The 16,559-nt window shown below is 49.8% G+C and overlaps 5 protein-coding genes across 5 annotated transcripts; 2 read left to right on the top strand and 3 right to left on the bottom strand.

Moving 5' to 3' along the window:
• Positions 1–85: 85 nt before the first annotated feature.
• Positions 86–1,900, bottom strand: CGCA056_v012669 (putative transporter; the record flags this gene model as incomplete). Its single annotated transcript, XM_037327913.1, has 5 exons — positions 86–470; positions 523–1,066; positions 1,125–1,256; positions 1,322–1,566; positions 1,632–1,900. 5 exons carry the CDS (start codon positions 1,898–1,900, stop codon positions 86–88), a joined length of 1,575 nt encoding a protein of 524 aa, XP_037174123.1.
• A 4,966-nt stretch (positions 1,901–6,866) lies between these two features.
• On the bottom strand, positions 6,867–8,677 carry CGCA056_v012668 (uncharacterized protein; the record flags this gene model as incomplete). Its single annotated transcript, XM_037327912.1, has 2 exons — positions 6,867–8,477; positions 8,528–8,677. 2 exons carry the CDS (start codon positions 8,675–8,677, stop codon positions 6,867–6,869), a joined length of 1,761 nt encoding a protein of 586 aa, XP_037174122.1.
• A 765-nt stretch (positions 8,678–9,442) lies between these two features.
• On the bottom strand, positions 9,443–9,989 carry CGCA056_v012667 (uncharacterized protein; the record flags this gene model as incomplete). Its single annotated transcript, XM_037327911.1, has 3 exons — positions 9,443–9,524; positions 9,579–9,861; positions 9,926–9,989. 3 exons carry the CDS (start codon positions 9,987–9,989, stop codon positions 9,443–9,445), a joined length of 429 nt encoding a protein of 142 aa, XP_037174131.1.
• Positions 9,990–12,556: 2,567 nt separating this feature from the next.
• Positions 12,557–12,818, top strand: CGCA056_v012666 (uncharacterized protein; the record flags this gene model as incomplete). Its single annotated transcript, XM_037327910.1, has 2 exons — positions 12,557–12,691; positions 12,759–12,818. 2 exons carry the CDS (start codon positions 12,557–12,559, stop codon positions 12,816–12,818), a joined length of 195 nt encoding a protein of 64 aa, XP_037174130.1.
• A 437-nt stretch (positions 12,819–13,255) lies between these two features.
• On the top strand, positions 13,256–16,558 carry CGCA056_v012665 (uncharacterized protein; the record flags this gene model as incomplete). Its single annotated transcript, XM_037327909.1, has 3 exons — positions 13,256–13,381; positions 13,450–15,002; positions 15,913–16,558. 3 exons carry the CDS (start codon positions 13,256–13,258, stop codon positions 16,556–16,558), a joined length of 2,325 nt encoding a protein of 774 aa, XP_037174129.1.
• Between the last annotated feature and the right edge of the window lies 1 nt (position 16,559).

Below are 16,559 nucleotides of genomic sequence, written 5' to 3'. Positions count from 1 at the left end.
CTATTAGACTCTGCCTACAGCGCATTCTAATATTATGCCTCTATTACTCGTCACATAACAGCATCGGAAGTGGTTGGAGCCATACTCAGTAGACGTAGATGAAGTTGGGGTTCTCCTTGTCCGTCAAGTCCGTGAAAGCGGTAGCGTTGAGCTCGTCCGCAACGTAATTGCCGCTGGCGTGTAGCTCTTCGCGCTGCTTCTCCTTGCGCTTGTTCTCCCAGATGAAGGCATACCGGAAGACGAAGAAAAGTGCAAGCTCAATGCAGTTGGCTACCAGCAAAGAGCCGATGCCTAGATGATAAGAGGGAGCCTGATCGGTTTTGTAGAAGAAGGGGCTGGCGATGTTTCCAATGCAAGCGCCGAACCAAATCATACCAGAAACGATCATCTTTTTAGATTGACCACCGGTGTTTGAGGTGATGAGCGAGAGGGAGATGACAAAAGAGGCTTGGTACGAGCCAGTGAGGTAGCTAGAGAGAATGTCAGAGAAATGTTGTAACCCCGACCGAAAGCGAGACTCACAAGCAAATCAAGCGTCCGACGTAAGCGTTCGCCGGGGCCAAGAGGAAGCCCAGCGCACCACCAATTGTCGGCAGCATGAACATTGCGCAAACAAGTGTGCGGCTGTTGGCAGGCATATACTTGTTCGCCAAGGCACCAAGCCCGATCCAGATCACCACCAGAGCGCCCTGTGGAATGCCAAGCAGCGCCGTCTCAAGCGTCCCGAAGCCAAGACCCTTGATGACCAGGGTCGAAAAGTTGGAGATGCCGCCGTTGGGGACGTTCGAGACGAATCCGAGCAGGGTGAAGAGCCATGTCTTGTAGTCGAGGTATGCCTCCTTAATCTGGCCCCAGTTGATCTTACGCTGCTCGATACCGGTCTGGTTGCGGCGCATGCGGGCGATCATGATCAGCTTCTCTTCATGCGTGAAGCCCCAGATTGTACGAGGCGAGTTCGGAAGGCAGAGGGCAAGGATGATGGCCCAGAAAGCGCAGAAAGCCCCGACGACAAGAAATTCGTAGCGCCACGACTCGAGGGCGCCTTTGATGTGACCGATTCCGTAGCCTGTGTGAACAGACATTAGCCAGCGGTCAACACTTGAAAAGGAAAGGCAACAACGCACCAATAAGACCACCTCCAGCAACGCCGATCCCGTTCCAGGCATACCAGGCCGAAATACGCGAGGGCTGCTCAGCACGAGTGTAGTACATGCTGGTGATAAGCATGAAAGCGGGGTCGGCGATGGCTTCGAAAGCTATTCTCATAATTAGCATCACATTACAATACTCGAACAATTTGAAGCAGTTGCTGTGGACCTACCTCCAGACAGCACTCGAAGAGAGAGAAGACCAGCAAAGTTTTTCGCAGCAGCTTGCGCCATGAGCAGAGCGCCCCACATGAAGATGTTGAAGGACAAGTACCACGCGGGCGGGCTGCGCTGCATGATGAGGTTGGAGGGGATGGCCCAGATGAGCCAGCCGAAGTAGAAGCTGCTCGAGAGCCATGAGTACTCCTCGCCCTTGAGGTTGAGGCCGTCCTTCAAACCAAAAATAGCAGCATATGATCTGAAAGATGAAAAGTAAGCAACGATTTTCCAGGAAATTATGGGTTATCCATCAGGCCAACAAACAATGTGGTCTTATCGACATAGTAGAAGAAGTAGCAAATGCCGAGCAAGGGAAGAATCCGCATGTCAAGCTTCCGGAGAAGTCTCTTCTCGTCGGCTTGGTCGATCGATTCATCATTGGGGTACCGTGCGAGAGCTTCGAGGTAGATCTCGGGATGCTGTTGGTGAATATCCTCGCCTTCGACATGAGGCTTGTGAAGGTCCTGCTCGACGTGTTCGACGTCGCTCTGGCGGGACTTTGGGTCGGCCACGGTCGGAGTGTTGTCGGCCATGTTGGAATCGACGAGATCGAGATGTCGCTGTGTCGAGACAGGCGGTTGCCGTGATGGTCTTTCAACGTGGGATATCCCTCTTCAAATACTTGGCATGTCGGCAGTGAGCGCTTGGAATATCCCTGGCAACATTACTGATACCGACAGCTCGGTTTTCGGTCAACTCCCGCCGGAGATCGTTGTGGCACGCTCAAAGGCCACTAAGCCTGCTAGGCAAGCCTTCGCGCCAACCTCCCTCACTCTCTACATGGGCCCAGTCAAAAGCTGGTGTGGGTGACGGTTTCCTGAGTCGTGTGCGGGATGCGGGGTATGTACGGAGTTGGTAGGCTGCAGTTATTGGTACTATCAGGGGGCACCAACAGCCTAACAAAGCTTGGCAGCGGGTATCATCCGCCGAGACCAAATATCAAGTTTCGAAGGTTTCCCCAGTCAGTGATCATTCTTGATGCCATTGAAATATTTTACATTGTGTATGCTGTTCTTGCATCCAAAGGAGCTCATCTACATGAACGTAAGTTCATCTCAAGGTTAGCTTTGCTTCTTGTCCCGATAGCCAGAGCTCGGATGACGCCCACTCGAGTATCGCGGGGTTCCGACCGCAAAGTCACTTCTCCGGGTTATTGCCCGTGGGGAACGCTCGTGGATCGAGCTGGGGATGTGGGCAAGAACCCACACTATTGCGGGGAGGCCACGAGTTGTATGAGCATAATGATACCAATTCATGACCTCTTACTGGTGGATTTTCATTCTCCGTTGTCCTTACGTTAACGGGTCCATGAACTGAGGCTCAAGACCGGCGTCGAGCTTGGCGTTTGGCGTTTGCGCCCTGCCAGGTTTGTTGAATCCACTGAGCCGGGTCCGCGATCGCATGTCAATTGAAGCTATTTTCGCCTAGGAAGCGAAGTGCCGATGCCGCATGCCAGGCCCCGTGAGCATGGTTCGGGCTCAGCTTCGGCTACCGGGCGCTATTGAGTGTGTTCGTCATGCTGTGAACCCATGTTCAAGTAGAAAGCCAAGTCGGTGGTAGAGAACAGGAGCTGACCTCCCACACGCCGTGCCATTGCAATGTGCGCGTGCACAATTTGTATATCATAGCTTCCCCACGTCCTTTCGTAAAATCTCCTCGGTGGGGTCAGATGACGGCAAACAGTCAACTTCGGTCCTCTGGCATGCTCATCCCTCGTGCTGGGACTTGTACATGACCAAGATGTTGGAACCCGCGTCATTTTGTAAGTCCCCAGGCACGCCCCCAGGCACGCGAAAAAGGGGTCCAATTTGTCCAACAACCATGTCAAACGGAGTGGGAATTTGGAGGAACGACTGAGAGTTTCCGTTTTAGGAGATCAGAATTGGTATTGAACGACGAGACTGTCGCAATATGGAGTTTACACAACACAAAACGGTATACAAACTGTGTATTTATTCCCAGAACTTAAGGGTGTCTTAGGCGGTTTCAAAGTCTTTGGCAACCTACATGACCTAAACTCGCTGGCAATTGACATCCTAAGATACAAATAGCCATCCCGTACGGTAACGTCCCACACCCACTTCCGGACCACCCCCACATCCAGACCACCCACTTTTGATGCCCTCACATTTATACACATCAACTTCAACCAATATTTATATGTATTATGATGCCACGACGATGCAACTTTCGCTGTCACTAGGGTTTTCAGACTCTCTGGATTCATCTGTGCTACTTTCAAGTTCGCCCGCCTCGATTTAAGCCCTCCAAATAGCCTCAATATCGGCAAACTTCGAATTTAGGCTCATTTTGACCTTCTTCCGTTTCCTGACCCTACTAGCATCAACCTCTGCTTGTAGTGCCTCAATTTTTCGTTAGGCTACTGCCAGTTAGTATGCCTTCTCATTAAAGCCCTTTTAAACCTTCCGAAAAAGCAGGCGCTGCGTATGCTCATCGTTATCCAGCTTACTAAACAGGCTGAACTGATCCTAAAGCTCATCCCTCTTCTTGGGGGTTGACCAAGGGACTGCTGATATATCTGCCGCCCATTTTTCGCTTGCTTTGCCATCAGAGAGCCCTTTGCAGACCTGACCAGCTGGTTTGGCAGGGGTTGAAGTGTTCTCAAGCAGCAGAGGGCTTATAAGGGGTCTAGCCATACTGACAGGCCACAAACCAGTCTATTTCCAGCCACTGATGATGTTCTTACTTGTCAGGGCTGCCTTACGCGCCTTGCCATAGTATATAACGAAATTTCTCTTGCCCACAACTGTACCAGCATCCCATTCAGCCAGCAATCCAAGCTCCTTCTTATATACTGCCTTGAGGGGCCTAAAAACCGACTGATTAAGTGGCTGAAGGACGTGTGACGTGTGTGCTGGCAAGAACAGCAGATATATCTTGTTCCTGAAGCATGTATACATAAAAGCAGTAGTCTCATAGCTTCCATGACCATCCAAGATCAATAATCTAACCTCTGAGGGGTCCCCTGGCTGGGTTAAAGGGATAAAGACCTCTGTTAACCACTTAACAGCTGTAGAGTCTGAAGTCCACCCGTTTTCTGTAGCTGTAAACTTCTAGAATTCATATAGCGTCAGATCTAGAGGGAACCACTGCTGCTGGACATTCTTGCCCTTATATATAACAAGTGGAGGCAGTGCCTTGCCAGTTACAGAGATACACTCGATCAGAGATGTCCAAGCACGCAATCCAGGCTGTTTCTTGCAGATAGAACGAGTTTCTGATGATCTAAGAATAAGCCCATTTGATCCTCTGCCTTCTAGAATACCAGTCTCATCCATATTATATCGATTGGAGGCCTTGATAGCTATGATCTCAGGTATAGCGAGGTGTTTAAACCATTACCTAATTACATTAGTTGAAGCTCTATTGATGCGCTAGGAATCGATTGCTCTGCTTCTTTGGACCCTTACAGATAGGTTTCTCTTAATAAAAGCCTGCACCCAGTTCTTTCCAAGAGGCTGGGAGTCTCTATAGACCTGTAGGATGCGTTCAGCAAAGTCCTTGAGTTGTTAATAGGTTGGAGGCAGGCTTAGGGCAGCCTGAATTCGAACCCATTCAGCTAGGTGGCTTTCCTGGGTTGGAGAAAGCCTTTGCAGATCAGAAAAGGCAATATCTCGTGGCTGAGCCCCTTGAATTCGACGTAGCAGAGTGGTCTTTGGCACACCATACTGTAATGAAGCTTTTCTGTAACGGGCTAGAGCCCGGCCGAGATCTCCGGCTTTGCCGGAGCAGCTACCGAGATCCGGCTCCGCCGGATCCACTATTCTGCTGTAGCACACCGCCTAGCCCCGGTCTGCATCACTGCTGCTAGGCGCCTATCCCTGTAAAGTCCTTTCCTCCTTCTTCAGCTTAGAATAGTCAATCGACGGCACCTCTACGTTGAACAAGCCTAGGGGCCAGCCCCTTACATTTTCGTAGGCTAGTACCGGTTGCGATAGCCTCAAGTGCCTGAGAAACTTCATCTTCGGTATAATCAACCATCATGTAGTTATTATGCTTCGTAGAAAGTTTGGTAACGATTGAGTAAAGAATGGTGAAGTTATTCAAGTTTGGAAGTGGCGGTGTGCATTTTCGATGAGGCATTTTGGGGTGGTCCGGATGTGGGGGTGGTCCGGAAGTGGGTGTGGGACGTCACCGTGAGCTCTAGACGATAAGAAGGTAATTAATTGCTATACACCCTGCTCGACCCATCTATGGGCACGTGAACGTCTGAGTACAACTGTCGTTATTCTTCTTCCCTTTGCAAGCCGCTTCGTTCGCACTGTTTGCTGCCGCATTGAAAGTCGCCGCATTGGCATCACGGCACCTGGGAGCAGGGCTGCTCGTGCAGAAAGGCTTGTTGCCAATATTGCAGAACCCAGGTGCTTGTTCGTTAGCAGCCGATGCTGCCGTGATGATACCGGTAAGGAGAGCAAAAGTGAAGAAGCGCATGTTGATTCGGTAGCTGTCGAACCGGGGAGGTCAAGTGTGAAAATAGGCGATTGGTTGTTGAGATTGCAGTAAGAATTGTTATTGTTGATTGAGAATTTGATGGTAGTTCACGTCATGACAAGATCAATCGAAGAGGCAGCGAGTTCAGGTTGTTCATATACTTTTGGGTACCATGGTGTCTCTAATGGACCTTTTGTGAAATCTTCCGTCCTGACTCGGTTGTTAATCCTGGCGTTCTCGGACACTGAAAGAGGCCGGTGAGGCGAAACTGTAGCCCCAAGAAGAATATACGCGATTCACCTATTGCTTATGCGTACAAGGTAGATTACTAGCTGAATCTCCCTATGAAGCTTCATTCAGATCTTTTACCTTCGGTGAAAACGGTTCGTCTATTTTTATTCAAAAGCGCTCCATCATCTGCTGCACTAAGCGCGCCGATATCCGCTGGAACTATGGGTACTCTTCGCACCCAGGCAGCTGTAATGCAGTGGAGTTCGCAGCCTAGGGGAATCCTAAGGTATGGAGTGATGCTTGTTTTTACCCAATAAGTGGAGGCAACCAGACAGTTGTAGATAAACACTTCTGTAGCCCAGAACATTGTGAATTCAAATGCTCTAGGTTCCACAAGATGTCTACAAGGAGGCAAGACAAATAAAAACAAAGTTGACGACGCTGCGGGTGGACAGAATTATTCTGATGTATCATCTGTCGAAGCGACAAGCACAGACATCACACCGCAAGTTGACACAGCAATGGAAAAAAAAAAATTGAAAGAACGTATAAAGGCTAAAAAGGGTATGAAGCGACGTAGAGCTTCGATCATATTACGGACCAGAGTGAACTTGAATTAGTGGACGGGCAGAAAAATGACAGGGGTTCGTTGACACAGAAGTACCACCAAAGCAGGAGTATGACAGCCTCTGTAGGCCTGAGGAGCATGTAGTGGATGAACATGTGAGATGTATTGATGCGTAGATGGTTTTCACAAATGTGCACAGGCACAGACTGACTTCGAAATCTATCCAAAGCAATATCGCCGAAGTCCAATCATAGCCAATCATCATCCTCTCCTTCAGAGTTGTCATGGTCCATATCATCACCGCTCCAGTCGAGACTAACTTTGTAGGACCTCAGGATCTCGCGGGTCTTCCTCTGTAGTTCTGACCTTTCCAGAATCAAGTCGTCCCTCATGCGTTTTGCTTCCTGTTTTGGAATCGGAAAGTCTGAAACATTCTCGACCACCATGTCGACTACCTCCTTCGGTAACCCCTTCAGCTGTCCTTCGCTTGTTGAGAACTCTGCCGCCCACCAATCAGCCTGTTGCGGAGGCACATTGGCTGTCGATAGGACTTTGACTCGTGGGTCGACCAAGTACATAGTCAAAACCTTTCTGTGCCCAGGCCGAGTCGGATCCTTCAGCTGGAAGGCGGACTCCTTTTGTTGCACAACATTGGGGTATACCAACACCAAACCCTCTCGCAAGGTCGCAAATCCAACTTTCTGCAGAGACGGAGTCTTGTTCCTTAAGCCGAAGATTTCATCCAAGGGTCTCAGATCCCCTGTTTCAAAGCTGCAGTCTTCCTCAAAGTTCAAACCTTGAAATCGTGTCTGGAAGGATACCCTCGAGTCTGTAACATTTTCGTCATCAAAAAAGTAGACTGCAGTGGCCACGATGTGTTCGTTCAGCGCACCATGCAGACAGAACTCATTCCGCAGATCACAGATTGGGCTTTCTGGGGTCAGGTACATTGCTGCCATCTTGACAATGACCTGAATACCGTCCGCCTTGCCTAGCATGCTTGTATAGTTCGCTAACGCTTCAGGTGTAACAGCACTATCATGTGTATGGTACGCTCGTTCTTCCTCGGACCGTGGTTCAGGTTTGTCAATAACCCTGAAGTTACGCAGCCATGCGTTGGTCCTTCGTTGCCACTCATCATCATCGATGAGTCCGCTCATTAGGTCATCTTTGATGTTGAGTGGGTCGTAGGGAGGTGTAATGGGATATTTCCAACCTGCCTGATCACAATCGATGCGCTTCTCGCAATGCATGGTTTCCTTGTAGACAGTAGAGTACACCAGATTCCACATAGGCATTACTTTCGTGATGATGTTTTCCAAGACAGGATAGAAGTTCCGGTGGTCCTTGGGATGCAGGTTGTTGACGTAGCTCGTGATCTTCGCATTGATGCCGTCTGGGAATTCAACATTGCAGGGAAGCCACTGGGATTTACCGGAGAACAATGTATAACAGGTGCCGTCAACATATTTCTGCCTTTCGTCCTTGTCCGGTATTTGAACCGTGACTCCTTGGGTGATGTAGTCAAGGCAGTCTTGAAGATCGATGTCCTTGCCGGGAAGAACTCGAGAGCGACCATAAACGAGCGGGTACATCGCTGGATCGACTAGGTTGACCACAGCATTCTTTGCGCTCGATGTGCACTCGGTAGCTTTTGTGAGCTTCTTTTCCCTGCCTGAGCTCCAGTCGATCTTGCGAAGTGAGGTTCGTTCTATGTTGTGAGCAGCCCTCTGGAGAGCGCTCCGCATGTCTGACGATATGATTCTGTCTGATCGAGTGATGCGCACTTCAATGTCAAGAATAGAAACAATTCCCGTCTCTTGATATAGCCTCGCTTTTGCCTGAAGTTCTTCTATACACTGCGGAACGAGTTAGTTATCATGTCTATCATGGCCTTGGCTATTCTTACGCATTCAAACATTGCATCGGTGAAGTCGCCATGTCGAATTCCGCCAGCTCTGCGCCAATCCTTTTCGACTACATCATGCTTCCAAGTTGCAATGGCCGTCTCTTGGAACACCCTCTGATCCCAATTCTCCTCGAGTGTGAGGTCCTGCATGAACGCTACCATGCATCGCTCACGATTTGTGTGCGGCCAGTGTTGTTCCCAATCATTCACAGCATCCGGAAAATGGTCTTCAGGTGCATGATTTAGGGGAAGACCGAAGCCGGGCAGCTGCAATGGAGATGATTAGCTCTGCTGCTGATTTTGTTACACAGTTCAAACAGTCCCAGCCTCGGGAATTCATGACACTGACCATGATTCGGCCTGCTTCGATAATTGCTTCCGGTTCCATGTTAATGTTTCTGCTTCGAGGACGAGACTACGCTTGGCAGCAATCGATGCGACTTTTGGGATAATGCTGAGTGACTTGCAACTCGCGTGACTCCGTCAACTTGGAGTGGCTGCCTTGAGAGATGGAGGTGGAGAGAGGGGACATTTGCCCAGGCAACAGATGGAAAGACATAGGATGCGGTGCGGGGGTTGCAGATCTAGCGTGATCCTTCAGCAAGGAGCGAAATCCGTCAACAGCCACATCGTGAAAACCACAGCATGGGAGGTACTTTTCAACGACAGAACCCTGCATTGGATCAAAAGTGGTGTTCTACTTCCTAGAATTAGTGCTTGTCTGTTACAGAGTGTCGGTTGCTTGTTGAGCGCTCGGAATAAGAAGCTAAGGGTGAAATGTGATGACAATATATACCTGGATGTTTTCGATAAAACGAGTCTTCAATGTGGGTGGAACATGTGGTATCATAACTACTCCTCTAACGACTACACGATGCTGCTCTCCTTCCTAATGGGTTTAATCCATCTGCCTCTCTAGCATTTCGCAACAACATCCTGGCCAGCCTTGACTGATTTGTCGAGCCCTGCTTGCGCATCAACGACAGCTTGGTCGCTCCTGCATAGAATATCAGCCATCGTCATCTCGAGCTTCAAGGATTCTGACGCTTACTTATCGGCACTGGAGAGGGCGTCGCCTGCTGCAGCGAGTCCAGCTGCTACTTCGTCACGGCTAGCTGCGGGAGGTGCACTACCGCTCAGAAGGGATTGCGCAATTTGCGAAATACCCCCTCGCGCCTGTTGAAGGCCTGTGTTGGCAGCATCCTTGACTGTTGCATCGGTGATTTTAGAGACGGCGTCGTCGGTGTTGCCAAGGGCGCCGAGGATCTGGAGTCGTGCCACATTGCATGAGAGACTGCCCAGATTGCCAAGCAATTGGCGTCTGTCGATGCTTCCTAGAACAGCCAGCCAGTTAGAGAAATGGAGTGGGGTCTGGTTGACATTTTGTGAATTACTGACTCGCGGTAGCAAGAGTGGCGCTGGTAGCCATCAAAAAAGTGACGATAAGTTGCTGAGGATACATCTTGGATTGATTCTAGTGGGTATCGAAAGACAGTGTGAGAATAGAAAAGGACGCCGGGTCGTTATTCAAAATTAAGCTTAAAAAGATATTTGAAGATGACGCCAGGTCAGAAAAGGAAGAGGTTGATAAAAAGATGACTGAGAAGACAATCTATCGGATGGCAGTTTCACTAATGATGAGTTGAAACAATGTTCAAGTGTTGACAGCGGCGTGACAGCTGCCATTTTATATATGGGATGGATTGACAGAAGCACTGCGCTAAGATGATGTGAAGAAGGGTGCGCGGAGCCCGAAAGAAGGCTCAGCGCCTGGCATGGCGTTTCGAAGATCGAATGGAGTTTCAAAACATGGGAATGGGGTGACGCTGAGGTTCTCGGATGAACCCCCTGATCCCTATGACCAGTGTCTGTACTGGGGGGCCATGCACGGGAGGGGAGGTGGTAACGCCAAATCCCACCTTCAGCAACCTCGCTTATTCCAATGCGCTGCGTATTTTTCGAACCTCCTTGACGATCAAACTGCCCGGCGGGGTACATTTGAATCCGCAGCGAGATTTGTTTTTGCGATTGGCTGCTCATCTTCTTCTCCAGGGGTTCTGATCTACGGATCCGACACTTTTCCATGAATGGCGAAACTGAATCGAATATCATAAAGACATATGTTAAGGCCTCTGAAGCAGGTTCAATATTTCATGTCAATTATTAGCCTCATCTCCTGGTCACCTTTGGTGAGATGTGCTGCCACCCGCGTGAGGACTATCACGCGACAGCACCCTTAGGCAGAATGATCCCCTTGGGATCTGCCGAATTACCACCCCAGACGCCTAGGTTGCTATGTACGGAATGTTGCCGCAAGAAGGAAAACAGATCTCACCAGTGAAAATGGAGAACATCAGGTGCTGCATTATTGCTCATAACCGAAATGCCATCGGTACTCACAAGGCACCATCAAATACATGAGCTATTGTCGCTGACATCTGTCTGAAATGGCGTGTCCATAGCCGCAGCCTTGTGGTCTGACGTCTGACTCCGTCCAACCCACTAGCCTCTATCAAGCTTCAACCGTGAAATTTTGACCATCTGATTTCCAAACAGTTTGAACGATAAGGCTTCGAATCGTCTTAGGAAATGTACCGGATTTTCATTTGGCACCCCATCCTGGACATCGACGGGCAGACTTGCGCACTGTCTTGCCGGCCATATTGCCAATGTTCTTCATTTACCCAAGCGCATGGGACAACTTGCTAGATATCAAAGATGGGTCTAGAGCATCGGCCAAGTCTAAGGCAGCGCTAGTGACGGGAGACCCCATGACAAGTGTGGCATAGCTGAGGTCATAGCCTAACTCATGGAAGAAAATGATGTGAAAACCTAAGCAAAGCATAAATCCAAAAGAAGAAAAGAACACATAACCAAGTCTGCTAAAAATGTGCTTCTATTCGACTAATTTGCGTGGTATTGATGCAGGCTCTTTCTTCTCTCACAACAGGCTGCACGACGCAGCATATTCTGTCTTATGAATGATTATTAAGCCGATGAATCGCGACGGGTCTTTTTGACGGCCGCATAGTTGCAAGTTGCAATTTTGGCTTGTTCGTCTGTCATCGCCCCTTGTTATTCACTCAGGCGCAGAACCCGCAGGATTTTGTATGGGGATGAGATTGATTCCGGAATTTTGACGCGAAGTGCCACTCTCAGTGCTGAATTCGGTTTCCTGTGCCTTAAAATGCATGTTGTGGGTCGCTCTCGAGGGTATTCGAACCGCTTGTCGGATTCTGAGATCATAACAGGAAAGGTTTCGTGAGACTAAGACTTCAGAAGATGGACTGGCTCAGTTGATTCTTTTCTTCTAGTTGAGCATAGTTCCAGGTGAACTAGAATCCCCGCAGCCGAGCTCTCGACCTCTGTCAGCTGCTCCAAACAAACCGGGTCTTCACTGAGAAAGCACCGTGCGTCTGGATACGGGGCATTGTTAAGGTTTCGGATACGCCGCAAATGTGAGATGACCTAGATGAGCCTGAAGGCGGTTCACGCTAGACTGACTCAGAGAACATACAAGTATAGTGTAACTCGATGTCAGCAAAATAACGAAAGAGCGGACTTTGAAAGGACGCATGAGTATCTGGGAAGGAATAGAATCTGACACGCAATGCTGATGAATCTCCAGCCTGAATTGATCTCCAGCTCACTAAGGTGGCATTAGCAATCGCATCGTTAGACACAAGCTACTTTGCATGCAATAGGGACTCTCGCGACGAAACAAGCTCAATTTAATTACGGCCGCCTAGACCAACAGCAAGCGAGTCAAGAATCTCCGTTCAAGCATCTGTAGTCCAGCAGATCGCACCTTCCGATAGCGAAGAAAGGGGGTGGAACATAAGAATAAAAGCATGGTGTCTTCCCCTGCAAGAATTTTCGCTCCATGCCACACACCTATTCGCGACCTACGTTCTTTACCCTCGAACTTCAACTTTCCCGGCGTTTTCACAAAACCCCCACTTTCAACTTTCTACAGCTTTCGCTATAGAAAATCATCCTCAATCACCTAGCGCAAATTCCGGCTATACAATGAAGTTCGCCGGGGCGATCCTTTTCCTCTTCGCTGCGGCGGCGTCTGCCCAGTCTTGTACTGGCAACGAGATTCAAGTCTGCCAGGGCAACAGCATCAAGTTCTGCAACCTTGCCAAGAACAACGTCTTCGATGTAAGCGGCGAACGTTTCTAGCCACGTCACCCGACGATAGCGACGGAATTGCTGACTCGTGCTACAGTTCATGGACTGCGGTCGCCAAAAGTGCGTAAATGTTGCTGGCGGCGCCAACTGTCAGTAAATTCAAGTGGGGGGAATTTATTAGGCGATCTCTTTCAGGGAAGATAGGCATGCGGATTAAGAAGTCAAACCCGTATTTTGACAATTTACTGCCTTCGAGGCTCAAAAATTGCGTGCGAGTTCTACAGTGAGCGTTCTACTTTGGTTTCCTTCATCGTGGTCGACTGTCGGATATATCACCACGCGTGAAGCCCATTTCGATGTGACAGCGTCAGCACGATCTCCCTAGCGCAAAACATGGGAAGCTGAAAACAAGGGTCACTCAATGTTGCAGTGAGACCACCTCTTGCCAACTCAATGGGCCAATCAAATCCCATTTTTCGCTAGTACGCCGTCACCTCCCAGCCACCTCAGCTTACTTTATGGAGACCTTTCTGGAAGACAATTTCAGCTTCCTATCCAACACTCCCTTGTCAGAATTGCGACCAAGCTTGCAAGATGGAGAACAGCAATAGGAACGGAACTTTGTCTGATATCCTTGAGCCCAAAGAAGCCGTAGATGCGGTCGCGAAGTATGCACCGCCTCAGGATCACAGCAATGGACGACGTGGCGCACACAACGAGGTAAGAGGGTCCTCGAGCTCAGACTACATGCTTCACCTCTTTTCCCAGCGCACCTAACTTGAGCACAGGGTCTTTGCGAAGATTGCGCTGTCTTGGAGCTGGGTGTACACTGCTTCAAAGTTCAACCTGGCTCCGCAAAGCCTGCAGGCAAGCCGGTACAAGATCAGCCAGCGCCAATCCGCTCGTACACAACACCCCATCATCTTGGCAGCCTGAGTGATATTCGCAACCGGTCATCGGAATGCGAGATGTGCGCTTTGATCATAGACTCGGTGGAGGAAGCAGGGACTCAAAACCCGACCGGTGACGTCTTGGACGCAGCTGCAGAGCATGCGCTTGAGAATGCCAAATGCTCCATCAGCTGGGAAATTGACGGCCGTGAGGCGTCCAGGTCCAAACCCCGCGGTCACAATCCAGCGAATACAGTCCGGGGTATAACCAGACGCATGCACATTCGATGGGACCACCCTAGGCTTTCAGATGCTTACCTGGTCTACGTCGCACCGGAGAGATTTGCAAGGACGGCGTCTGATGCTGACCGTGTCTGGGCCAAGGACTCGCTTTTCTTGGGGCGCAAGATTACCGAAGACATCGAGAACCAAGCTCTCATCCGATCATGGCTAGATCTTTGTCAAAAGTCTCATCGGGGCCCTTGTCGTCAAAATAAGGAGGAAGGCGTTGGGCGCTTTGTCGAGATGGTGTCTCACTCTTACTTCGGTGTCATCGACGTACAGAACATGCAACTCACACAGCTGCCTTGCAAGTCTCGAGAGAGATCTCGAGATGGTAGAGAACGAAGGTATGCATGGGGAACAGATATACATGAGCCATATGTTGCGCTCAGCTACGTGTGGGGAACCGACGAGACGGCATACACAACTTTGACGGACAATGTCATGCTTCACCGTATGCATGGTGGGCTTGAAGATGTTCTTCTCCGACTGCCGAAGGCTATCCAGGACGCAATCGACCTCGTCCGCAGACTTGGCTTTAAATACATGTGGATAGACCGCCTTTGCATTGTCCAGAATAGCTCGCGATCCTGGAAGCTCAATGCATTCAACATGGACCTTATTTACGGCAACGCAGCACTTACTATATGTGCGGCGGATGGAGATGCATCGACCGGGTTGAGGGCCATGCGACCAAGTACTCGCAACACCAAACAGTACAAGCGCATGATCAACCCTCATCTTGAACTAATGGTTACGCGCCCACCTGAGATCTACATTCGCTCCTCGGAGTGGAACGAGCGGGCGTGGACGTTTCAAGAGCGGCTCCTCTCACGTCGCTGCCTGATCTTCACTAACGGAAGGGTGTACTTTCAATGTCGATCGACTGGCATGTCGGAGGACATCTTTGGAGACCAAAAGGGAGCGGGGTGGTCGTTGGACCTGGTCGATGCGCCTATGCAAATGTTTCGACAACTTGACGACCGTGCATTCTGGGTGTACATGAAGTGCGTCGAGCTCTACACCGAGAGAAAGCTGACTCAAGCCAAAGATATCCAGGCAGCTTTCAGTGGTATGGCTAACATGATGGAGGAACGCATGAATTCGCCTTTCATACATGGACTTCCTAGTTCCCACTTTGATCTGGCTCTTCTTTGGGAACCCGTTAGGTCCGTCAAACGGAGAACGTCTTCGACGAATCAAAACGATCATACGATCCCAGACTTTCCCAGCTGGTCTTGGACGGGATGGATTGGAGAGACCAAGTATCATGATGACTTGATTGGAGGAGCCCTCGACAATGTTTCTCAGTGGCTGAACACGCACACTTGGATTCAGTGGTGGGTGCGGGATGGACACGGCGACTTACGTCCACTGTGGGATTATCATCAGTCACTGGAAGACGCGAGCGAAGATCGCAGCTGGAGAGGATATACGAAAAAGAGAGCAGAGAGGAGTAAATACCGCTTGGCAGCCCCCAAATCGATGGCAACAGCTAATCGTAGAATAGGTATCCCATCCGACTTTCCACGCCGTCGGGGATCTCCAGGCCCAGTGCAACGGGACGATTCACCAGGCGGTTCTTCGTAAGGAAGCATGCACAATGATATTAGATCTTATTGCTAAACTCAACTTTAGGTACAGTGATGATTCAGCGTCTTATTCTGACGTAGATGTACGACTGCGTGAAAGAGCTGGATCCAGATCGCGGTCTAGACAAGGAGCATCAAGGTCCAGGAACACCAAACCACTCTATCAGGGGTATACGGAGGCCACTTCTTACAGGCAGCCTGCCGCTTTTCGGGCGTCTAATTCTGTCGGTCGAGCATACAGTGCGGAAGAGTAAGTCTATGAAGCACCACCTTGGCATCTTTAAAGATGTAATCTTTCTGACACAGAAGTTGTAGGCGACCCAGAATGCCAGTTGTCGCAGACGACAGAGATAGAGACCGACGGTCTAGGCATGAATATGAAGACCGTTTGAATTTACCACCTCATTCTCCGCCTTCTCCGAAGTAGTACGTAAAGAGATCTTCAATTTCTGAGTCGGTTGTACAGGCAAGCTGACAGATGAGCCAGTGATCAACGCCGGAAAGTCACTCGGGAAGGCGCGCTGTTCGGCGCTGGACCAGTAGTTTCCGGAGGCCTCGTCCAAGCCCCGGCGCCGGTTCACACCGCGGACTTCTTCGACATGTTCTTCGAGGATAACGAGAAAGAATTCAGTATCACATTGCGAGATTATCCGTACCGCGTCGTGAAGGCTCCCTTCGAACCGAAGCCTGAGACGTCCGAATTCCCTCTGCTTCCGATTTTGCAGTTCCGTACATGGCACACCTGGCTGTACATCAAACATAACGGCCCATCGGAGCGGCAGTTTCATGACCGCAAGCTTCTTAGCATGGGCACGGAAAGTGGTCTGGCGCGATATCATATTGCAGATGAGATGGGCGATTGGTGTGGATCAGTGGTTTTGGAAGCTGACTGGGCAGCCAAAGCGAGCGACAAGCAAGAATTCATCGCCATCTCTGAAGCGAAGAGTTTTACGCGTGACGAGTGTCCAGAGTGGACGTACTACATCCCCAAAGAGAGAGAGCAAAGCGAGTGGGATTTGTTCTACGTCCTTCTGATTGAGAGAAAGGATGAAAAATGGGAGAGAGTTGGTGTCGGAAAGGTTTTCAAGGAGGCCTTTCACAATTCGAAGCAAAAGGAGATCATGCTTAGTTGAA

Source organism: Colletotrichum aenigma, assembly GCF_013390185.1.
Source record: "Colletotrichum aenigma strain Cg56 chromosome Unknown KSG_Cg56_contig08, whole genome shotgun sequence".
Taxonomy (NCBI): Eukaryota; Fungi; Ascomycota; class Sordariomycetes; order Glomerellales; family Glomerellaceae; genus Colletotrichum; species Colletotrichum aenigma.
Note: the sequence above shows the minus strand (reverse complement) of the source record. Positions and strands in the feature narration are given on the sequence as shown.